Genomic DNA, 24,730 nt, shown 5'->3' with positions numbered 1-24,730 from the left:
CTTGTATTGGCACTAGGAGGCTGGGAGTGCATATTCTGAGAAACATTTATTTGTCTGAAGTCAGTATTTTTGATTCTAGAGGGAAAAATTTTTGCTGCAATAATTGGAACAATTATAGAGCTTATTATGGGCTCAAGTCATCATGGCTGGTACTAGGGTGAACTGGGACTGGTTTTTATTGTACTATTAGGCTAGTGGTGGGTTGACTTAGATTAGCAGGGAGTATAGTTGAGACCAGGGTGGATAGAAAATGACAAAATTTTTGAAGCAAAGAAATGAGGTTGAAGTGCGATTTCTGTTTATTAGTTTTTAAACTTATACTTGGAATAAATGGATTCTAATGGTTATTTGAGGTCTCACCATGTGGGTGGCAAGTGGGATTAGCTGACGGAGGCATTTGGGGCAGATTTTGGGGTATAAATTATACAACATTTTGATCAATTTTAACGCACTTTGGTAGGACTCGGTATCCTTATCACAACTCAACTTTTATTACCTTTTGATGTGCTTGTTGGGTACTGGGATGTCAAGCGTGAGCAGTAAAATGGTCTAGCGCTATAAAATTGGTCAATTGAGGATTTTTCGTTGAAGTTATCGGTGAATTCGAGCGAAATCGACAAGTGTTAAATTTCAGGGTGCTCGACGTCACTCGATTTCTAAAATGCTCCAAATCACTTCAAACTTTGCAGGTCAGCTCCTCTGTTTAAAAAATTCTGCAGCGCAAAAATTTGCGAGCGAGTGATCGGGGCAGTTTTGGCAATTTTATGGCCGTTTTTCTGTGCTGAACCTGAGATTTTTGGAAAGGGCAATTTTAGGCTAAATTTTAGCTATCTAGAACGGGTTGGATTGGATCGATTATAGCTGGGATCACTTTTACTGGACAAGGACTTTTCAGAACACTAGGTTAATCTTTTAAGAACACAAGGGATTTTCAGAACACAGGTTAGGTAAGTGGTTCTCGAGATATATCTACATAACTAGATTTTGAGGTTGATTTTTTTTCAAATTTCGGGTAATTTTTGGACTTTTAGGGCCATTTTGCTAGGGCTTTTTGGGCTTTTAGGACGGGCAGAGTGTACTGCTAGGCTGTACTGGGTTTGTACGTTCTAAATCATCTGGATGGTTATGGGTATAGGGTCGATTAATTGACATATAAGCTCAAAAACGATGTTTAAGTCCAAGTAATTCAAGCCACTGGCGAGTCTTGGAAGAATTAAGTGTTGAAATCCGGAACTTATAACTATTTCTCTCAACTCATAATCACTTGATAGCACTGATTCATATGTGCGCTTGTTATAGAACCTAATTTTCGTAACTGAACTGAAGACATAGGGGTCAAAGTATACTAGAACTGAGCCAATATTTGGTGGATATCTAAATTTGTTGTAACTTGGTGCTGCTGGGTACCAGCTTTTGACTTCTCTGGCTAGACCTTTCATTACAAGGTCTGCTGATATACAGTGTGCAAAAGGGTATGGAGATTTTAAGATTGAGATATGTTGCATTTATTTCTTGATTGAAATGATTTAAATTTTGATTTGATGGACCTGGTGACAAATTCTTTGTTTGTGATCTGGTAACTGTTCTGTTTACTGGACTGCTGGGCTTTTTCCCAGAAAAATTTGCTATACTTGGTCTAACATGGTTCAATTTTGTCTCTCTACTGGGTGTCATCGATTGTTTTGCAGCTTGTGCTGATGCTTTTATTGCTTCGTTTTTCTTCCAATCCGGCTTGTACAATTCGTGGTTTTGGGCTGCCTGATCTTCTAATGTTGTTGATGTTGAAGGGCACAAAACAGATCGTCTGCATCATCTGATGAAGAGGCCGATACCAGAGGAACACGAACTTCTGGTTGTTGCCGAATTTCGTCTGCAATCAATGAGTCAACCGTTATTCTGGCTATTTGTTCTGCATCTAGGTTCAAGTCAACTAGATTTTCATTCGAACTGCTGTTTTCTTCAAACAAGTTTGCGACTGATTCGCCTGAACTTGAAGAGTCAAACCGGGAGATGTACTGGAGCTGTTCGTGGTCTAACTGCTGGTACTGCTACTCTTGGCGGTGTTGCAGGTATTGCAAGAGGTGCTGCTGCTACTTGTCCTGCTAATGGTCCACCTAAAGGAACGTTCAACGTTCATAGTCACTCTGACTGGGTCTGGTATCACTGATTTTGTCTTTTTTCTTCCTGATCATTGATTAGTTCAGGAACATGTTTGTCAAAGAGATCTGGTTCCATATGTTGTCGCCATGATGGTTCAGGTTAAAACTTTGCAGGATTGATAGCTTCGAGGTTTTCAGGAGTTTCACTTGGTTTAATTGGCTTTAATATAATTCGATGGACACATTGCGTATAGTTTGTATTTACTTTTCTGATGATGTAATTTGAGCCAGTAAGGCCTTTTTCCACATTATAAAGCGGTAGCCATTTCTTGAGAGGCAATTACTGTTGATTGATCTAGCAGCTTAGAGTTCAAAAGCAGACAAAATGATTTTTCTGGGATAGGCTTTGCTGACGCTTTTTGATCATAATACTTCAGATATTCTGTTGTCAGTTTTTTTGTTTTCCCAAAAAACTTGCATCATGGCATCTTGCAGTTCATTTTCAAAGTCCGAGTTTGTGAAACTGGAGCCTATATAAGGGTATAATATAATATATATATATATATATATATATATATATATGCTCTTTCCACAAATGCTTAGGTACACAGAATTGTTTAGGAAGTACTTTTCCTATATCGTCATAAAATTTGCGGTATATGACATTTCCTTCAAGATTTAATCTGTTCAAATGCTTATGACACTTTAAGTTTGTTGAAGCATACTTTAAATTTGGTTGTTGATTGTTCGGCTGAATTCGGCCTATTATCTATTACTGTTCTAATATCTGCATATTTTGTTGCTGTTCTGCTAAAATAAGGCTAATTAGGTTGTCTGTGAGGTCTGGAAACTCATCTAATGGATTTGGATACCGAATTGAATTTATTTCTTCCTTTCTTTTAAGTTTAAATAGCCCTTGTATTTCATTTATTTCAGTGTTGAGATGCTTATTTTTGTAATCTTCATACAATCCCAGATTTTGTAATTGTTGAAGGGTTTCATTAGTGACTTGATCTCCGAAAATTTGGTATTCATCAAACAGGGCATTCATTTCTATGTCAAGATTTTTTTTCTTCAGTAAATATTTCAACTTCTCTAACAGGAATTCTATCGGTTAAATTCAACAACAATGTTGCTGTTTTATCATTTTTTCATTCTACAGAGAAAATCCGCTGCATAATTAGCGCTTCCTGGAATGTGAGTCATTACTATGTAAAAGGCTAGTATTCTGTCTAAACAATTCCAAAGAGATGGCAGTATTACTTTTGATTGAAAGAATTGTGTAAGGCTTCTATTGTCAGTGAGTATATTTACTTGTTTACTTGATCCCCAAATGAAGTGTGAAAAATAGTCCAGCGCAAAATACAAAGCTAGGAAGGAGTATGGAGATTTTAAGATATCTATTGGTGAGCTGAGATCTTTTGCATTTATTTCTCGATTGAAATGATTTAAATTTTGATTAGATGGACCTGGTGAGGACTTTTTGTGTGATCTGGTAACGGTTCCGATTACTGCACTGCTGGGCTTTTTCCCTGAATATTTTGTTATACTTGCTCTAGCTGGATCTAATTGTGTCTCTCTACTTGGTGTCTACGATTGTTTTGCTGCATGTGCTGATGCTTTTATTACTTCTCGTTTTTCTTCTTGCTCCAATCCGGCTTGTGCAATTCGTGGTTTTGGGCTGCATGATCTTCTAAGGTTGTTGATGTTGAAGGGGACGACAGAAATTGTCTGCATCATCTGATGAAGAGGATGATAATAGAGGAACACGAACTTCTGGTTGTTGCAGAATTTCGTCTGCAATCAATGAGTCAACCGTTATTCTGGCTATTTGTTCTGCATCTAGGTTCAAGTCAACTAGATTTTCATTCGAACTGCTGTTTTCTTCAAACAAGTTTGCGACTGATTCGCCTGAACTTGAAGAGTCAAACCGGGAGATGTACTGGCGCTGTTCGAGGTCTCAATGCTGGTTTTGCTACTCTTGGCGGTGGTGCAGGTAAAACGAGAGGAGCTGCTTCTACTGGTCCTGCTAATGGTCCACCTAACGGAACGTTTATAGTCACTCTGACTGGGTCTGGTATCACTGATTTTGTCTTTTTTCTTCCTGATCAATGATTAGTTCAGGAACATGTTTCTCAAAGAGATCTGGTTCCATATGTTGTCACCATGATGGTTCAGGTTAAAATTTTGCAGGATTAATAGCTTCGAGGTTTTCAGGAGTTTCACTTCGTTTAATTGGCTTTAAGATAATTCGATGGACACAATGCGTATAGTTTGTATTTACTTTTCTGATGATGTAATTTAGCCAGTAAGGCCTTTTTCCACTCTATGAAGCGGTAGCCATTTCTTGATAGGCAGTTACTGTTGCTTGATCTAGCAGCTTAGAGTTCAAAAGCAGACAAAATAATTTTTCTGGGATAGGCTTTGCTGATGCTTTTTGATCATAATACTTTTTATACTTCAGATATGCTGTTGTCAGTTTTTCTTTGTTTTCCCAAAAAAATTACATGGCATCTTGCAGTTCATTTTCAAAGTCCGAGTTTGCTGCTACTGAGTCCATTACTTTTCCAGAGAACCTGACATCTAGAGGTTTTTATTGGTTTTCTGCCGTGGAAAAAAGTTGAAGGACAGCAATTTATTACTGAATGGTAAGAAGTATTATGAATGAAAGCAGTTGGAGGAAAAAATTTGTGCCAGCCTTTCCATTGTTCCTCAGTATTGAGCTTTAGAATTCATTTTATTAGTCCATGTGATCGTTCTACAGCTCCAATAGTTTGGGGGTACTTCAGTGATGCAGGCTTCATCTTTACTTCTAATAAACTTGCTAATTCAGACATTGATTCTGAAGTAAAATTTGCTACTAAGTCATTGAGAATTGTTTGAGGAATGTAGCTGTGCTGGAAGTACACCTTTACTAGTTCTCTCGCTACTGTGTCTGCATATCCGTTTGACTGCGAATAGGTAACTTATGAAGACATCTATTCCACACAAAACGTACTACAAAAGTACTAAATCAATTTGGCGCATATCTCATGGGTATGACTGTAGTGAACTGACTCGTTGCAACTTTGGCGTAATCTGGCTGTTTAGAACTCTGTTTAATTGAAGGCAAGTGAGGCAGTTTCTAATGAAACTAATGAAATGCTCAGAAAAACCTGGGTAGTAGAATCGCTTTCAAATTCTTGAATTGTTACTTTGATGCCTAAAAGTCCTGCTGTTTGAGAAGCTGGAGCCTCATATATATGATTTTGACAAAATGATTTTTCTGGGATAGGCTTTGCTGATGCTTTTTGATCATAATACTTTTTATACTTCAGATATTCTGTTGTCAGTTTTTTTGTTTTCCCAAAAAACTTGCATCATGGCATCTTGCAGTTCATTTTCAAAGTCCGAGTTTGTGAAACTGGAGCCTATATAAGGGTATAATATAATATATATATATATATATATATATATATATATATATATATGCTCTTTCCACAAATGCTTAGGTACACAGAATTGTTTAGGAAGTACTTTTCCTATATCGTCATAAAATTTGCGGTATATGACATTTCCTTCAAGATTTAATCTGTTCAAATGCTTATGACACTTTAAGTTTGTTGAAGCATACTTTAAATTTGGTTGTTGATTGTTCGGCTGAATTCGGCCTATTATCTATTACTGTTCTAATATCTGCATATTTTGTTGCTGTTCTGCTAAAATAAGGCTAATTAGGTTGTCTGTGAGGTCTGGAAACTCATCTAATGGATTTGGATACCGAATTGAATTTATTTCTTCCTTTCTTTTAAGTTTAAATAGCCCTTGTATTTCATTTATTTCAGTGTTGAGATGCTTATTTTTGTAATCTTCATACAATCCCAGATTTTGTAATTGTTGAAGGGTTTCATTAGTGACTTGATCTCCGAAAATTTGGTATTCATCAAACAGGGCATTCATTTCTATGTCAAGATTTTTTTTCTTCAGTAAATATTTCAACTTCTCTAACAGGAAATCTATCGGTTAAATTCAACAACAATGTTGCTGTTTTATCATTTTTTCATTCTACAGAGAAAATCCGCTGCATAATTAGCGCTTCCTGGAATGTGAGTCATTACTATGTAAAAGGCTAGTATTCTGTCTAAACAATTCCAAAGAGATGGCAGTATTACTTTTGATTGAAAGAATTGTGTAAGGCTTCTATTGTCAGTGAGTATATTTACTTGTTTACTTGATCCCCAAATGAAGTGTGAAAAATAGTCCAGCGCAAAATACAAAGCTAGGAAGGAGTATGGAGATTTTAAGATATCTATTGGTGAGCTGAGATCTTTTGCATTTATTTCTCGATTGAAATGATTTAAATTTTGATTAGATGGACCTGGTGAGGACTTTTTGTGTGATCTGGTAACGGTTCCGATTACTGCACTGCTGGGCTTTTTCCCTGAATATTTTGTTATACTTGCTCTAGCTGGATCTAATTGTGTCTCTCTACTTGGTGTCTACGATTGTTTTGCTGCATGTGCTGATGCTTTTATTACTTCTCGTTTTTCTTCTTGCTCCAATCCGGCTTGTGCAATTCGTGGTTTTGGGCTGCATGATCTTCTAAGGTTGTTGATGTTGAAGGGGACGACAGAAATTGTCTGCATCATCTGATGAAGAGGATGATAATAGAGGAACACGAACTTCTGGTTGTTGCAGAATTTCGTCTGCAATCAATGAGTCAACCGTTATTCTGGCTATTTGTTCTGCATCTAGGTTCAAGTCAACTAGATTTTCATTCGAACTGCTGTTTTCTTCAAACAAGTTTGCGACTGATTCGCCTGAACTTGAAGAGTCAAACCGGGAGATGTACTGGCGCTGTTCGAGGTCTCAATGCTGGTTTTGCTACTCTTGGCGGTGGTGCAGGTAAAACGAGAGGAGCTGCTTCTACTGGTCCTGCTAATGGTCCACCTAACGGAACGTTTATAGTCACTCTGACTGGGTCTGGTATCACTGATTTTGTCTTTTTTCTTCCTGATCAATGATTAGTTCAGGAACATGTTTCTCAAAGAGATCTGGTTCCATATGTTGTCACCATGATGGTTCAGGTTAAAATTTTGCAGGATTAATAGCTTCGAGGTTTTCAGGAGTTTCACTTCGTTTAATTGGCTTTAAGATAATTCGATGGACACAATGCGTATAGTTTGTATTTACTTTTCTGATGATGTAATTTAGCCAGTAAGGCCTTTTTCCACTCTATGAAGCGGTAGCCATTTCTTGAGAGGCAGTTACTGTTGCTTGATCTAGCAGCTTAGAGTTCAAAAGCAGACAAAATAATTTTTCTGGGATAGGCTTTGCTGATGCTTTTTGATCATAATACTTTTTATACTTCAGATATGCTGTTGTCAGTTTTTCTTTGTTTTCCCAAAAAAATTACATGGCATCTTGCAGTTCATTTTCAAAGTCCGAGTTTGCTGCTACTGAGTCCATTACTTTTCCAGAGAACCTGACATCTAGAGGTTTTTATTGGTTTTCTGCCGTGGAAAAAAGTTGAAGGACAGCAATTTATTACTGAATGGTAAGAAGTATTATGAATGAAAGCAGTTGGAGGAAAAAATTTGTGCCAGCCTTTCCATTGTTCCTCAGTATTGAGCTTTAGAATTCATTTTATTAGTCCATGTGATCGTTCTACAGCTCCAATAGTTTGGGGGTGCTTCAGTGATGCAGGCTTCATCTTTACTTCTAATAAACTTGCTAATTCAGACATTGATTCTGAAGTAAAATTTGCTACTAAGTCATTGAGAATTGTTTGAGGAATGTAGCTGTGCTGGAAGTACACCTTTACTAGTTCTCTCGCTACTGTGTCTGCATATCCGTTTGACTGCGAATAGGTAACTTATGAAGACATCTATTCCACACAAAACGTACTACAAAAGTACTAAATCAATTTGGCGCATATCTCATGGGTAAGACTGTAGTGAACTGACTGGTTGCAACTTTGGCGTAATCTGGCTGTTTAGAACTCTGTTTAATTGAAGGCAAGTGAGGCAGTTTCTAATGAAACTAATGAAATGCTCAGAAAAACCTGGGTAGTAGAATCGCTTTCAAATTCTTGAATTGTTACTTTGATGCCTAAAAGTCCTGCTGTTTGAGAAGCTGGAGCCTCATATATATGATTTTGACAAAATGATTTTTCTGGGATAGGCTTTGCTGATGCTTTTTGATCATAATACTTTTTATACTTCAGATATTCTGTTGTCAGTTTTATTGTTTTCCCAAAAAACTTGCATCATGGCATCTTGCAGTTCATTTTCAAAGTCCGAGTTTGTGAAACTGGAGCCTATATAAGGGTATTATATATATATATATATATATATATATAAAAATATATATATATATATATATATATATATATATGCTCTTTCCACAAATGCTTAGGTGCAGAGAATTGTTTAGGAAGTACTTTTCCTGTATCGTCATAAAATTTGCGGTATATGACATTTCCTCCAAGATTTAATCTGTTCAAATGCTTATGACACTTTAAGTGTGTTGAAGCATACTTTAAATTTGGTTGTTGATTGTTCGGCTGAATTCGGCCTATTATCTATTACTGTTCTAATATCTGCATATTTTGTTGCTGTTCTGCTAAAATAAGGCTAATTAGGTTGTCTGTGAGGTCTGGAAACTCATCTAATGGATTTGGATCCCGAATTGAATTTATTTCTTCCTTTCTTTTAAGTTTAAATAGCCCTTGTATTTCATTTATTTCAGTGTTGAGATGCTTATTTTTGTAATCTTCATACAAACCCAGATTTTGTAATTGTTGAAGGGTTTCATTAGTGACTTGATCTCCGAAAATTTGGTATTCATCAAACAGGGCATTCATTTCTATGTCAAGATTTTTTTTCTTCAGTAAACATTTCAACTTCTCTAACAGGAATTCTATCGGTTAATTTCAACAACAATGTTGCAGTTTTATCATTTTTTCATTCTACAGAGAAAATCCGCTGCATAATTAGCGCTTCCTGGAATGTGAGTCATTACTATGTAAAAGGCTAGTATTCTGTCTAAACAATTCCAAAGAGATGGCAGTATTACTTTTGATTGAAAGAATTGTGTAAGGCTTTTATTGTCAGTGAGTATAATTACTTGTTTACTTGATCCCCAAATGCAGTGTGAAAAATAGTCCAGCGCACAAAACAAAGCTATGAAATTTTTGTAGTAGATTAGGGATATAATTACGAAAGAATTGCGTGAAGACGACTAATCGCTTTACTTGCTTGTTGTTTTCGGCATTTTGAATTTATCAAGAAACTTGGTTATTTTCGAGCTTTCTGGCGATATTCCTTTCGTGCTATGTTATTTCCGAGGAATTTCATTGTATAGGTTGCTAGTTCACACTTTTCGGGTGACAGTTTCTGTCCCGATTGACGTTTAGAGATAAATATTTCTCGTAAAGATGGTACCAATTGTTCAAAAATTTGTTAATTCATTACCAATGTCATCCATAAACTGGGTACAATTTCCTAAGGTTAAGCACGGGTCCAAATAATGTCTAATGAAAGAACTAAATCCGGTTACTGACTTATTTAATCGCTGGGGAAGGCATTTGTACGCATAAGTTCTCGAAGCAAAGTTAAATGCTAGCAGTTGCACTGATACATCGTCTGCCATTTCCATGCAGTGGTATACTTGAGAACAGTCAAGTTTCGTAAACAATTTTTTTTTTCAGCGAAGTAATTTATTGCATCACTCATAATCGAGATGGGGAAGTTCTTGTTAACATAGTTTTTCAACCAAAGCAAAAGTCATTTTAATACCATCTCGCATCTTGCTGTTGTTCATAATTCTTGTACAGTAGAGGTTTTCGGCTGTTCCATTAACTTTGAACGAAGCCAGCCTGGCATTGCCTACTGAAATATACTCTTGATTTTTCGCGTTTTCGAAATGAGCTGCTGTTTTTTTTTATCAAACCGCGTTTGTTCGACTGCTGCATCAGGCTATTGGTGCTGCCGAAGGTAAAATTGGCGCGGGGTGCGCTCTCTGCTTTCGTTTGAAGCGTATCAAAAGGATTTATGGGTATCCCTATTTCGATCAAACTTTATTAATCCAGCTTGATCAAACGCACCTCTTGCAGATCCGTGTTGCAAAAGTGCTCTCTCAGAGCTGTAATACTGAGATCTAAATCGTTACGTGTTGCCAAAGGCAACGTCTGAAAGCAACGCAAAAAATATCTCGAAGACGTAACGAAGTTGCCTGTTGACTGGGAGTGACACCACCTCCAATAAGTCCTCTGAGCAATTCTTAGTTTCATGATTCGTCAGCACTGTAAGAACCCACCGTAACTGGAGCTTGGGCCGTTTTATGTAAGTAAAACTCAAGGAAGTTTAGGAAAATAGTTCGTGTTATTCGGACTTTTATAAAACTGTGCAGGTTGCTCGAAAAAATTCAGCAAAGTAGGAATAATCATTTTTCCGTCAAGCCGTTGTCTCGAGTTTAAAACTGCCGCCGATCCTGTCACTATGTTACAACGTCTATACAGTGGGTATAATTCCAAGGCGCAAGCGGGTTTTGATAGCATCCGATACGTTGTCGACAGTACGATTTCTAGTTTTAGCCCTGTAAAAGCCCAATTTTGGCAGGACTATAAATCTTGAATCCTCAAATCGTTCTTGATCAGTTTTCTACTTTCTGTCTTAATGTTCTCTTCGTCATCATAAAACGTGTAATAAAACACCATCAGATATCCTGTCCTTATCTTATATAATTATTTACATCTGGGTACTAATGCTTTCATTAAATAAAGCTTCAGCGAATGTATGTATAATGTGTAAATATGTTTAAGCAAAGGCAAGAGAGACTATTACTCTCTTACATCCTGGCTTACGATTGCTATTATTATATTATAATTACAGGTTCATACAACTCTAAGTGCTAAGAAAGTGAAAACTTGCACAAAACGGTTTTCAGTTCTGATAGTCAAAGCAGCTGGTTCTATTCTGTTGGAATTGCTTAATTGGAGGATCTTCATCAGAGTGCAGGTTTTACAACGGAGAGATTTACAAGAGTGACAGTCAACTGAAATCGCTCAAGCGAGCAAAAGAATCTGCTAAAAAGAAGTCGAAATGGCCAAGGGAAAATTTTGCATAATAACACATGTGCGACTAAAATAATTTGCTTCAAACTTCGTTCGAGAGCAAATAAGAATTGTAACAAACTTGTTTGAGTACAATTTATAAATACCCTAATAAAGCTTAGTGCAAAATGGCAACTTTGAGTACATTTAAATATGACAATTGTTAGGATAGCAGTTCAATTGACCAGCCTATACATCAAAACTGAACCATAAACAATTCTTTGAAAAAATCAATGAAAGTATCTTACTTGTGATTTGACATCTGATATCTCGTGCCCTAGTAACTCGTTGCTCAACAGGCAGGAATATGCATAATGGTCTGTAAAAATAAACACCAATTCAGTGAAAATAAAATTTACACCATTCATCTTTCGGTAACTCAATTAGCGGAAGATCACTGAATACCTTTAGTAGAGTCGGGGAAGAGATCTTTACTTTTCTTCGGCGGTGGAGCAGATGGCTTGTTCTTATCATTCGGACTTCCAAAATTCAGAGCCCATCGAGCATTAGTTCTCAAAGGAATAAAGCTGAAATAGGCACATCATGAAGCTCAATTACCGTTAAAACGTTTTTTCTTCATAATCGACCCTAAAAATTTAAATATTTGGAGCATTGCCGTCAATGTCTCCCCGTAACTGAAGCATATTATATATGGTCCTCTACTGGGGTCTAAAAGAGTGGAAGAGTGGTCTGCTGCTGGGGGTCGCAATAAAAAAAATACCTAGAAGAAAAAGATTCGAATATATCTCTTGCTCTTGAGAATAACGCTGTGAAGCCAAGGTTCTTACCGGTCAGCAATCTTCTCTTTGGACGGTGATGCCAATTTGTAGGGACTGACGCATTTGATGGGCTGAAAAGAGAATACATTTTGGAACACGAAAAGCTAATTATATAACGCAATCAATTGCGCAAAACTAGGATCACTCAGCGTTTTATATGACATATATACTAACGCTTTAATATATGACATCGATACTAACGCTTTCTGATGACCCAACTGACGAGCCACCAAACTGTTGCTGAATTAATCTGTCTTGAAAATCCAAATCCATCGCTAGACTCCACCGAAATAACCCATTCTGAAAGCAAAAGGTGGATGTAATTGGCAACAAAACATCAGAACGCAGCAACCGAAACATAGGAAATAGCAGTCCAGGGATTGATGCACCTGGATATTGAACCCAGAAATACAGTTTAATGAAATCCAGTTTTAACCTTCCGGGAAGGATTGTTTTAACTTCCCTGTCATTTTGTGTGTACTTGTAGAAGAAACTCAAAGTAAACACGGATCTTTTCCGTTTGTGCCCCCCCCCTCCCCCCAGCTTAGTGGGCGCATATTATTTGCACCCCTCAAGACGCACGTGTAATATTTTACATAATGATTTACTATGTAATGGCACGTGTTCTGTAACTGGGGGGCGCATAACGTACTGGTGAGGCACAAACGGAAAAGATCCGTAAACACAACAAACGGGCCTTTCTCATTACAGCCCCCCCCCCATGATGGTATATTTTATCATGGGGGTATAAGTTATCTGACCACAAAGCAAGGGCGCAAAAATTTTTGTCATAATTCCTCTCATTAAACAGAAAGGGGTAGAGAAGAAGAAGTAGAATAGACTTCATGGCAAGTTCCCTAGGTGGTTTCGCCCCTTTTGCAGTCAGTGTTTTAAGTTTATCGTAGCTTTTCAAAGGTGCTGCAGTTTAGTCTCCATGTGCATTTGTTTGTCTCGTTGTACTTCCTTTTGAAGAAGTTCACATAAATGTCAGAATCCGTTTGTCGGGTTTTTCGTAAAAGCTGGGACAGGCGCGGATGAGGCAGTTGTAGAGTCTCTTAGTTCGTACGAAGAAGTTGTCATCGGTTTTTTGCAGCTTGGTTGTGGCTACTGGTAGCTCACCTCTTTGGAACTGTCTTGTGACGTCATAGGCACTTTACAGGGCTTTCCCCGATCTCGGTGTCATATTTGTTCAAGAGCATGGCTAGCAGCATTAGCACACTGTCAATTTCAAGATGAAGACTGCGCGATAGGACTTTCATATGTATTACTCGTATCTCTCGTATGTATTACTTGTATTATGTATCTCTCGTAGTAGCCTTTGTCAGGCCCGAGAATCCACCGAGTGCCCAGCTTCTGGACTCTTTCTAGCTGCTCAGAGTTTGCTTTGTACAACCTTAATTGAACTTCTTGACGACTGCTTCACAGTTCAAAAGTGGTATGCGCACGATGGTAACGCTGTCGGCACTCTTGATAAATTGAAAAATTTGTTTGACTCATTGAAAAAACATGGTCATGCTTTCGGTTACCATGCCACATCATTACCAAAGGACATGTTTGTGAAAAAGCACAGTAGATTTTTGATATCGACGAAGTAGAAATAGTTGACGGTTGAAGAGTGCTTGGTAGTGTAATAGGTTCTGATAATGCAGAAAAGAAATTTGATGAAAGATCACAAAAACAGCAGAAATAGACGTTAAAAAAACTGGCCGCTCATACCAAGGTTTTACCATAAAATGTTTATAAACGGTTCACTTTATCGGTTCAGCATAAACTGACCTTCCTAGCTCGTACAGCACCTAATAATGAAGACCTGTTAAATGAATATGAGAAAACAATCAACAATGAGATATTACCTAATCTATTAAAGAATCCCACATACAAGCAAAAATACCGGAATATCTTTTCGTTGCCGATAAAAGATGGTTGCCGAAAAATCCTTAAACCTGAATACCGCTCTAAAAAACATGAACGATTAGTTCAACTGTCAAGTCCCTTATCCCTATCTCTGCCCAAAGTTGAATCAAAGAAACAACAAATCATACAGAAAATAAAAAAGGAGAAAGAGCTTGCTATCAAATAAAAAAGACAATGAAGCTATATCACTTTGACCTAACGAAAAGCAAGTTTCGTGATGGCAATGCCATTCGCTATGGCTGGGACCCAGTGCAGAAGACATCACTATGCGCATGCAAGGAAAACTTCACTGTGGCACATGCCCTCCACTGTCCGAAAGAATGATGCACGATCATGAGACAAAATAAACTTTGTGATTACCTTGTTAATTGATATCTGTCATGATGTCGAGATCGAACCTCAACAACAACAACAATTAGATCTCAAGGGCCCCCCGGACTTTTGGAATCGAGGTTTAACAAAGTTGATTTTGATGTGAAAACTTTCAACTCAATGACAAAAAAAGTTGCCCTGAAAGACGTAGTGAAGCCTACAAGTACCATGAGTCTTTTCAAAAAAACAAATATGAACAAAGAAAAACTTTCAGGTTGAGAAAACAACATTTTGTCAGCTTGTCTACGCATGCACCTGTGGAGCTGGTCCATCAGCTACAAAAGCGTTGAAACAATTGAAATCCAAGCTCTCTGCGCAAGAGAACACATCTATGCTGATATCATATCATATCTAAGGTCAAAAATCAGCTTTGCTCTCCTTGGGAGTTCCATCCTCTGCATTCGAAATTGTTGATGCTTCGATGGGAGCTGTGGTTGAAGAAGCAAGGGTGTTTTTTTGACTCGGATACTCTCCTCACTAGTGGTTTGTTTTCTATTGCTGTCTGTCTTTTGTTTTACTTTCTCAGATGGTGAGTGTGTATATTATCGTTTAATTGAAAGATTCAAACAATATGGAATGGTTTATGCAGACGTAGCGCTGACAGGGCCCCGGACCAGTCAATATTCACCCAGTGTTGGCAAGGGGCATTTTTATTTTAACTTTTTACTTGTTTGCATCCATGTCTGAGAAGCATAGATAACGATGGGCACTACATATCCATTGTACGCGTGTAATTTTGTGTAGATTGGGCAACTCTGCGGGAGTTTTCTCTTGATCTGAAACAGGGCATTTATCGCTTTGCTTGCCTGGTGGGTGCAGTTTTTGTACCGAGAGAGGTTACCGTTCACTATCACTCCTACCTCGCGATAACTCATGACTGTGTCTAGGGGTTTTTTTGTCGGGGTAGCTTGCAGGTTGCCTCTCAAAATGAGAAGTGCTGATTTCTTGATGTTGGGCAGTATTTTCTGAGGTTAACCGGGTTTCGATCCTGTATGCTACGTTGTCCAGCCGATTCTGCTGCAATTCAATGCCCTTGAAATAATCTGCGTTGCCGCAACTGCTGACCTCAACTAGTGATTCTGGGAGATCGTTAAAGAAAAGCAAGAACAATAGGGGGCCCAGGATGGATCCTTTAGGACACCACTCTTTACTTGTTTCAGGGGCAATCAGCTATCTTCAATGCGAACGTATTGCTGTCTATTTGTCAAATATGATTGGAATGTAGAGATGTTTTCCTCCAATGCCAAAATTTCTAGTTTGCTGTAACAAAATATTGCAGGGAACAATGCAGAATGCTTTGGCAAAATCGAGATAAAAAACTGCCAGTTGGTTTGTGTCTAGCTTGTCATAGTGGTCATAGATCTGGTTGAGAAACAACAAAAGTTGAACACTCACTGACCTTCGTTTTCGGAATTTGGATTGGCTTTCGTGATTTCGTGTAGTGTATCTTTGGTGTGGTTATAGATGGCGTCAAAGATAGCTTTTTCGAGCTTTTTCGAACAACAACAAAGTAAAATTATAGGTCTGTAGCAGCTTGCGTCTGCTTCCTTGCCCTCTTTGAAGACTGGCGCTACTTGGCAGTTTTTACAGGTGTCAGGGAAAGTACCTTTGTTCAGGCGTGTTTGAAAGATTAAGTTGAGTGACTTACTGACCGTTTCATGGCATGATTTAAGTATGAGATTTCCAAAATTAATGTGCCCTGCGGATTCATTTACGTCTGATTGTTTCAAATTGTTGTTAAATTCACTTTGATTCATGTTTAACCGGTTTAGGTTTTCTGGCGCAAGACAGATGACGGTGTCCATTTGACATTTTGCAAAAACACTGATGGAATAATCATTGCAAAGTTCGCACGTCTCGTTGTTATTTATTGACGTATTAAAGCCGCTTCTCACCGTCGTTGGGATGGATGTGGCTGTGCGAAAACATTTCAGATATTTTTGAATTCGACTTAAGGTTCTTTTCTCAAAGACATTAGTCTCAAATTGAACGAGGTATGATCCCACCAACGGAGAAAGTGAACCATAACTATTAAACATCACTCCAGTATATAAATATACCGCAAAACGGCCTGTATTTGTTGTTTCGGATGGCTACAGGGATTCCTTATTGTCCCAATCGTCTTATATTAAAATTTGTATTCCGGTTTTTCTGTACAGATGGCATTCGCAAAATAATTGGGGTCTATTGGGATCTGCTTTGCCCCCCCCCAGTGTTTTTGTGACCCCTAGTTAAAATTTTTTAAAACAAGACAGTGATCCACCTAATGGACGGAACAGTGAGCCGCCACTATGAAACATCACAGCATCGTATCTAAAGTTACCGCAAAAATACATGCTCATAGCATTGTCAAACAGAAACAAGGCGCTACAAGTTAATTTGAGCGGTAGAACTTTGAGCCAGTTCAAGGCTCCTTTTTACAAAACTTTTTCTATTACGTGTCGTTACTCGGTCTGGAGGATATCCATAAGATCATTCTTACAGGATCAAAATTTATTCAGGTGTGCTGCTCGTTGGTCGCTATTTATTCGTTCTTGGGTGAGATGAGCTCTTGCTTTGCTCAATCCTCGTCTTCGAGAAGAACACATGCGATCAGCGACTTGGCGTACTCCGCTTCGTAACCCATTGGCTCCTTGATGTTAAGTTCGCCCTCCCAGTTTGGTAGCAAATACAATGCCTTGCAAATTAAGACATCGGAGAGTCAAAGAATGACGATAGGACGTTCGCTTGGATGTTGGATTCTGCGTTTGTGAAGAATTTCTGTAAGTTTGGCGTTGACTCAGATACGAAATTTAATTTTTGTTAAAAGCTTTGGTTATATAGCACGTTAATATTGTCGTGTCACAGCGCTCAACAAGAATCCGTAGTCCCTGCAAAAACGCGGTTATGCACTCATCATCTGGCTGCTTGCTTGCAAGGACTGGATGTCTTGCGTAAATAATTCTCGAAGGCTTCCTGAATTGATCATTCAAAATACCAATGGCGTTGTCGAAATTAGTTGATCCCGAGAGAGTCACGCCTCAGCGTATGATTTGAGAAATGTCAACGTATGAGAGTCTTCCATATTTCCATTGATTTTTAGACGATCACCAAAGCATTGCTTCCATCAGGAATATCGCTCCTGGTTTGGCTCTGCTGGATGATCAGGAGGTTGAATGTTCATAACAGATGTTGAATAAAGTTGACTTGTTGCTAGATCAAACACCGTTTATCGCAATTTCTTGTTGAACATCTGAAACACAAACAAATTTATGTATATATATATATATATATATATATATATGTATATATATATATATTCATATACATAAACCATTACATGGATAATGTGATTTCGCAATTTTTCGTTCAACATTACGCTACAGCAGAAGATACACAACTATCATTAAAACTATGTCAGAAAATAACACGTGCGCCGGGGGTTTATTAAAAATTTATGCTCACTAAGCTAGGGGGAACAGAATAGATCGAACAATTTTTATTGTTGTGGAGTTTGATCTTTTCCGTTTGTACCACCAGTTACAGAGCAAGTGCCATTCTATAGTAAATTATTATGTAAAAATATTTCACGTGCATCTTGGGGATAAGGGGAAATAATTTTTGCCCGCTTAGCTGTGGCACCAACGTAAAAGATCCGTGGATTTTCAGCTCATAGCTGAGGGGACTTGGTCCCAATTAACTTCATAAAACATGTCCAGTTCCTTCTGCGTGTGTTAAAAATGCCAGAGATTTGTCACGTGCCAATGTTGGTGTCAAAAAAACTTCATTGACAAACTGTCGTCCTGCAGATTGCTGATCAGTATTTTTTACGAATAAATTTACTAAACTGCATGTTCTAAACACAAATTCATTTCTTATCTCTCAGTTTGTCACATCGTTTGTTTTAAAACTCCATGTTGTAACAAAAATAATTACCAAGCGTTGTGTTCTTCAAATCAATCGTTGACAATTTTCTGCATGAAACTTATCAATTCTTCAGGTCCGCTGCTGTATAGACATTTTTCGGAATTGAAAGGAGTTCCGCCCCTGCGTATGATGTGAGGATTGTCATTTTATGAGAGTTTTCCGTAATTCTATGGATTGCTAGACGATCTTCAATATATATCAGTATATGGAACATGTGATTACGACACAACACAATGTAATCAATTATAATTACTTTAACCCCTTGCATTTTAAAATCCAACATAATCATCTAAATAATTCGGACTGCTTCTCAGGCGTCCAGGTCGTCTATTTTTTATTTCATGCTGTGCCCTCAGATTATAGACTTTTTTGTGTGCTCTCAGGAGAGCATCCGGCGCTTTGCCAGTAGAAACATTAACTTTCATCAACAACTGCACTGTAATGGATACTTTCTGTGATTTTGATGTGTTCTTTGTTTCTTCCATAAAAGCAACTTGCCGCTCATTCACTGCGGTGTCTGAACAACATTCTGAAGACGAAGCTAAGTCTCGCGCAGAGAGAATGCTTTCCTGTCCACCAGGATATTGGACTTGGAAAACACTTTTTCGCTAATAGCGTCTGTTATTTTTACAGCTTTCACAAGAGGATCACATTTGTTTCGTAAAAAGTTACTCAGGTACGCTGTATTGCTTTCAAACAGCCAATCTGGGAAATTAAAATTTCCATAAACTTTCCGCGGGAATTGCAAAAAATGCCAGTGAGGGTTTCGTTTGTCCTGGTACAAAAAACGCTCTAAATGAAATGCCTCCCCGTGCACAACCTCCCAGTGGTTCTGTGGAAGTTCCTGGAAACTAAAACGCAGATAACAGCTTACCAGATAACTCATTGTAACGTTCGCTTTACCCTTTACATTGAGGGTGGTGCGTTGATCTACGGCTTTGGCAATTCCTCTTTCTGAGCAGAAAACATTGAATTTCTGCTACTCTTTTTGTCTTCAAACTATTTGAGTGGATAAACCCTGGATTGCTAAACATACCAAATAAATGCGAGAGGCATCTGATAATAGTCGTTGCTGTAATATCACTAATGGGGAAAGCAAAGGGAAATCGAATGAATTTTTAAATCTATAACGGCGAGCAAACCGACGTTACCTGTCTTGAAGGACAGAATCGTGAGACCCACTAAACCATTGCATACTCAGTCAAATGGTTTTGATGCCTTAATAATATGAGCAGGCCGGCTCGGCTTGCAAAGTTTGAGTTTTAATTGCCGACAGTTGTCCCATGTGGCGATAACTTGCTTAACGTCCTCAAGAGTGTGCTGTAAGTTCGTAGGATTGATGTAGCGCTAATATCTAGGACGTGCTAATTTATCATGCAGAGAAATTTACAAGGATTTGTTCTCTGTTTTAACGTGAATAATCCTTGAGAGAGCATCAGCTGCTATATTTTAGCTTCCAGGTCTGTATTCAATAAAAATCGATATTCAGCATGCTTGATTTGCCAGCAGAGGAGCTTCTCTTTCTTTATTTTTGGTTTTTGCTGCAAAAATATAAATGCGATGCTCTTTTGATCGGTCTTCAATGTAACCGGAAGTGTCTTTAATAAAAAGGATTTTTTTTAAGATTCAAAAATGGGTAAGGCTTCCTTTATTGCAGCAAAAAGATTCCGCTCACATTGCGATAATGTTCGCGATAAGAACATCTTTGGTCTACTTTTGTGATATAATGGTGAACCAATGGCGTACTCAGAGGCGTCTGTTTCCGGAAGCAAATGACCAGCATCTGCTTGGGGCAAGGTTAAACTAGCATCCACTTTTGAGTTTCAATGTGCGGCTGAATTCTCCTTGAGTATTGCGGCAGCCATTTCGCGTTCCAATTTAATGATGCATTGCTTTCAAATTGCCTCAAACCGGATACTCCATTAGAGCCCTCAGTCTCTCGGGGGGGGGGTCCGGCCGCTTAGAACATACTGAGACAATGCGACCTAGAATAGAAATTTTTTTCAGACAGAATTGACATTTGTCCATAATTAAGGTGATTCCTTCTTTTTTGGCAACAGGAAGAGTATTTTAACGTTCTTGTCATGCTCTTCTTTGGATTGTCCACCAATTACTTCATCATCAAGGCTAAGGTACGTCTTTTCTAGCGTGTTTCAATGAACCAAAATGTCTGTAATTCTCTGAAACGCGGGTACCGTCTTAGTTAGCCAAAAAAGAAGACAAATAAATTGGTAAAATTTCCCCCTCCTCAAAGACTGTCACCTGATTATCTTCTTCATTCAATGGTAACTGATGATAAGCGCTCTTTATGTCAATCTTTGAGAAAAATTGTTTCTCAGAAGCGTTTTTCAGCAGCTCTTCCATATTCGGAAACGGTACGCATCAAGACTAGTAAATAAATTGACTGTCATGGAGTAGTCAATTACAATGCGTCTTTTACAACAAATTCCTAAGCTTACCGCCATGGAACTGTTGAACAACGAGCTCTTCCTGTCATTGAAAGATACGAAATTTAATTCTGCATAAACTAAAAATCTTTTTTGTTTGATTGCCTGGAATCCGTTGCAATGGGCTTGGCTTTAAATATATCGTCGCAAAAGTTTTTGCTGGGTTAATGAAAATTGGTCTAAACGTGTTATTTTCTGCAATAGCAGCCAACTTAGAAAATTCCAACTGAGTCTTATTTCCACCAAATTTAGGAATGACTGTTTAATGTTGTGAGAGTACATCCAGGCAAATGCTTGCGCTACAAATTAAGTGGCTAACTAAAGAGAAGGAAACAGCGTGAAAAAATTTACTCATGTACACTAAAGCACAACAATATCCAAGAGCAGGAGGTTCTTCTCCGTTCAGAAGACGAGATCTTGACTTCATTGGCTGGATCGGTAAAGAGCCGTTATAAACGAATGACTGGAGCCGAGATCACCAAGCGATTTAATAAGAAGAGAGCAGCGTTCGGCAAAAAATCATTTCATTTCCTGAGATTCCACTCGGAGACCTTGTCACTTCGTTGGTTGTCTTCACGCTGCAGAGTACAAAAACTACTTACTAATCGTCATCCGAAGCAAACAGTTGCAACATTTTACTTACATGCTGCTGACCAATGCCCTTCTTTGCCGCATTTCAGCCACGCGCTGAGCATTTAGTCAGTGGATGTTCCTCCCGACCACAGAACCAACATATAAGATTCGAAGTCTGTAAAGTTGAGCTGTTCTGTTTTTGACAGCAGCGATATTTCCAGCGGGTGCACTAGATGACGGGGTATCTGAGCTGGCATTGAATGAGCGGGAGATGTCTGCAGATACTTTGATTGCATCAGCGGGTAAAATGAATTTCTCATGCGAAACTTCAGAGTCCGTCACTTTCAATAATCGAAAGCGAATTGCATCAGATTTAAGACCAGACACTAAAACATCGCGAAGGATCATATCCTTGTGTTGCTGCACGCCGCGGTCTGTGCGTTCACAGTGCTAAACAAGAATCCATAGTCACTGCAAAAACGCTGTTATGCATTCATCATCTCACTGCTTGCAAGAAACGACGTGAAGTTTGCGTATACACTTCTCGAAGGCTTCTTGAATTGAGCAGTCAAAATACCGATTGCGTCGCCAAAAGTTGTTGCTCCCGAGAGGGTAACGCCCCTACGTATCGTTTGAGAAATGTCATTTTATGGGACTCTTCCGTAATTCCATTGATTGTTAGACCATCATCAAAGCATTGTTTCCACCAAGACTATTGCTCTTGGTTTGGCTCCAACGGAAGATCAGGAGGTCAAATTTTCATAACAGACGTTGTATATAATTGCCGTGTTGCTCAGATGAAACACAAATTTTTGCAATTTTTGATTCAACATCTGAAACACAAACACGTATACATAAAACTTTAAATGGAACATGTGATTACGCTACAGCAGAAGGTAATTATCATTACACCTTTGTAAGAAAACAACCCGTGCACCGAGGGGTCATAAAAAATTTTTGCTCGCTAAGCTGAAGGGAACATAACAGATAAAACAGTTGCTGTTGTTCTGGTTTTTAATTTTTCTGTTTGTTCCCCTGAGTACATTATGAGACCACGGTTAAAGAGCATGTGCCATTCCATAGTAAATCATTATGTAAAAATATTTCACGTGCATCTTGGGGAGCAAATAATATTTGCAGGATAAGCTGTGGCGCAAACGGAAAAGATCCGTGGATTTTCAGCTCATAGCTGAGGGGACCTGTCCCCCATCAACTTCATAAAAATATTGTCCTGTTCTTTTTGCGTTTGTTAGAATTGAAAGCAATTAATCACGTGCAGATGTTGGTTTCAAACAATTCTTCATTGAAAAACTGTCGTCCAGCAGATTGACAAAAGAAATGGTGTTTTTCATGACTCAATTTAATAAACTGCATGTTCCCAACACAATTTCATTTCTTTTCTCTCAGTTTGTCACATCGGTTGTTTTAAAACTTAATGTTGTAACAAAAACAATTGCCAAGTGTTGTGTTTGTCAAAATCATTCGTTGACAAAATCCTGCATGACACTTATCAATTCTTCAGAACCGCTGCTTTATAAAAATTGAGGTAATTTCAAGAGGAATAACATCGAGTTGAAATATAGAAAAAACGATAAATGCACTCGGAGACTACTATGTGGATGCACAAATTGTATAGACTTGAAGAAACTTTGTTTGGTAACAAACTTTGTTAACTGAACGAACAACTCATTTTGCCGGGAGATTAATCAGGTTAGATTTTTTTAAAAACTTTGTTATTATTGATACTATTATTATTTTTATAATTATTATTATTATTATTATTATTATTATTATTATTATTATTATTATTATCATTATTATTATTATTATTATTATTATTATTATTATTATTATTATTATTATTATTATTATTATTCTTATTATTATTATTATTATTATTATTATTATTATTATTATTATTATTATTATTATTATTATTATTATTTTGCCAATCGGTTGGAATCACCAGTCGCTTGGTAGAATAAAATTGTGTGTTTTCTTTTTTGTTTTTTTTTCAACTGTGAAGATCTTTGTCAACCATCTTTTATCCGTGCGTTCACGCAGATCAAATTTGCAACATTTATGCTGCGGAATAATGACATCAAAGCTCATATACAAGTAAAAGATGTGGGTTTTGTCAGAACACAGAAACTGAGTTGAAAAGAAAATGCCAAATTCAGAATGGGTAGAGCCATGAACGCATTCTTCTTGGTGCGGCGAAGCTCGCCATCTTTTCTGACATTTGAATCACCAGTCCATTTGTATAAAGCAGTGAGGTTTCCCGAGCTTTTCTTTGCATCTGAGTGCTGAGTGCGCAAATGTTTGAATTTGTTGCATATGGCTAGGTTGACCACATAAGACAGGGTTAAACAAATTTCTATAGGTTTGACCTCTTGCTGAGTTTTATTGCGACCGCAGTAACGAATGTCTGTAGTTTGTCAACTTTTTATGTAAATAATCTTGATTGTATTGCAGTCCAAAATGATGCGGTTGTTGCTGTTTCTTCTTTCTCTAGCTCATCCACGACGCTCACCTGTCGAACATATGTCAATTTGCGTTATCTGTTTTCCTTTATTTTTCTGTGTTTCTGCCAAACCTTTTTAAAGCTTCAACTAATGATTTTTATATTTGTGTCAAGCTATTAGATGGCTTACTGATAGCATGCTGCTATGAATGCATCTCCGATTATTCCAGCCATGTTTGCAAACTTTTTTAGATCAATTAAGAACTCTTCCGGCGTTTCTTTTGAGGTATCGAATTTCTTCTGTGGAAATTTGAGTTTATAGAATCCAAGCTGATTTTTGCTAAAATAACATTTCTCAAATGCTGTCAAAAGATATGCTCTATCTGCCGCTGCCAGTTCAAGAAAGTAGCTGAGTGCACCAATGGTCAAAATAAGTCTTCGAAAATCATCTTAACTTGCATCTCGGTCTTGTGCGAGTTTTATAGAGCTACGGATATTCTCTATAGATACCCTGATGTCTTCTGTGGGTCCCCTGAAAAAGGATTGTTATGAACATGTAGAGCTGTCGGCTTGTTGTTAGACATGTTGTTTTTGCATTAGCAATAGCCAGAGCTGTTGCTGCTAGATCGCCCATTGTTAAATTATACAATCAAATAATGATTTTCTAATAGTTCAAGATCAACTAGAAAAAAAAATGTTGCATAGTCTCTAATATAAGAGAAGTTTTGTTGAGTGAGAGACAAAACTAAAAGAAATTGTTTGTTTGTTGAGTATTTTGAAATAATCATTGCAGTAACGTGGTAACCGGGATCTCAAAATATCGCTAGTACTGTAGCATTGCAGTCAGGCAATTTGAAGAATTTTTGTTGTGGTTAGATAGCGGTAAAATTTTATTTGTTACTCAACGAATTGTAAAATAGAACTACCAATCTTAGCATCGCTGTTTTGTATGACATGCTACTTTTTTCAAAAAAAGTTCAAGTTCAACTGTTGTGTTTCTTTTGTATAATGAGTTAAAAAAAGATTCATGTTTCAATTATACAGAGTTTTCTGTAAAATAAAAATTACCACAGGAGAGGTCA

At 37.8% G+C, this 24,730-nt stretch overlaps 2 protein-coding genes across 2 annotated transcripts in view; one reads left to right on the top strand and one right to left on the bottom strand.

Moving 5' to 3' along the window:
• The window catches only part of LOC142337622 (fizzy-related protein homolog), a 270,950-nt gene that overhangs the window by 41,736 nt on the left and 204,484 nt on the right, over window positions 1-24,730 (bottom strand). Inside the window, 4 exon segments of the mRNA XM_075386989.1 lie at window positions 11,442-11,512; window positions 11,599-11,720; window positions 11,982-12,043; window positions 12,174-12,274. Coding sequence (XP_075243104.1) covers window positions 11,442-11,512; window positions 11,599-11,720; window positions 11,982-12,043; window positions 12,174-12,245 — 327 coding nt within the window. The 5' untranslated portion in view covers window positions 12,246-12,274.
• LOC142337623 (ubiquitin-conjugating enzyme E2-17 kDa-like) overlaps window positions 1-24,730 on the top strand; it is a 461,614-nt gene that overhangs the window by 400,798 nt on the left and 36,086 nt on the right. The gene's annotated exons all lie outside the window — the stretch shown is intronic.

This window comes from Convolutriloba macropyga, chromosome 4, assembly GCF_964194025.1.
Source record: "Convolutriloba macropyga chromosome 4, txConMacr16.3, whole genome shotgun sequence".
Classification (NCBI taxonomy): domain Eukaryota; kingdom Metazoa; phylum Xenacoelomorpha; order Acoela; family Convolutidae; genus Convolutriloba; species Convolutriloba macropyga.
This window is presented reverse-complemented; position numbering and strand designations above follow the sequence as displayed.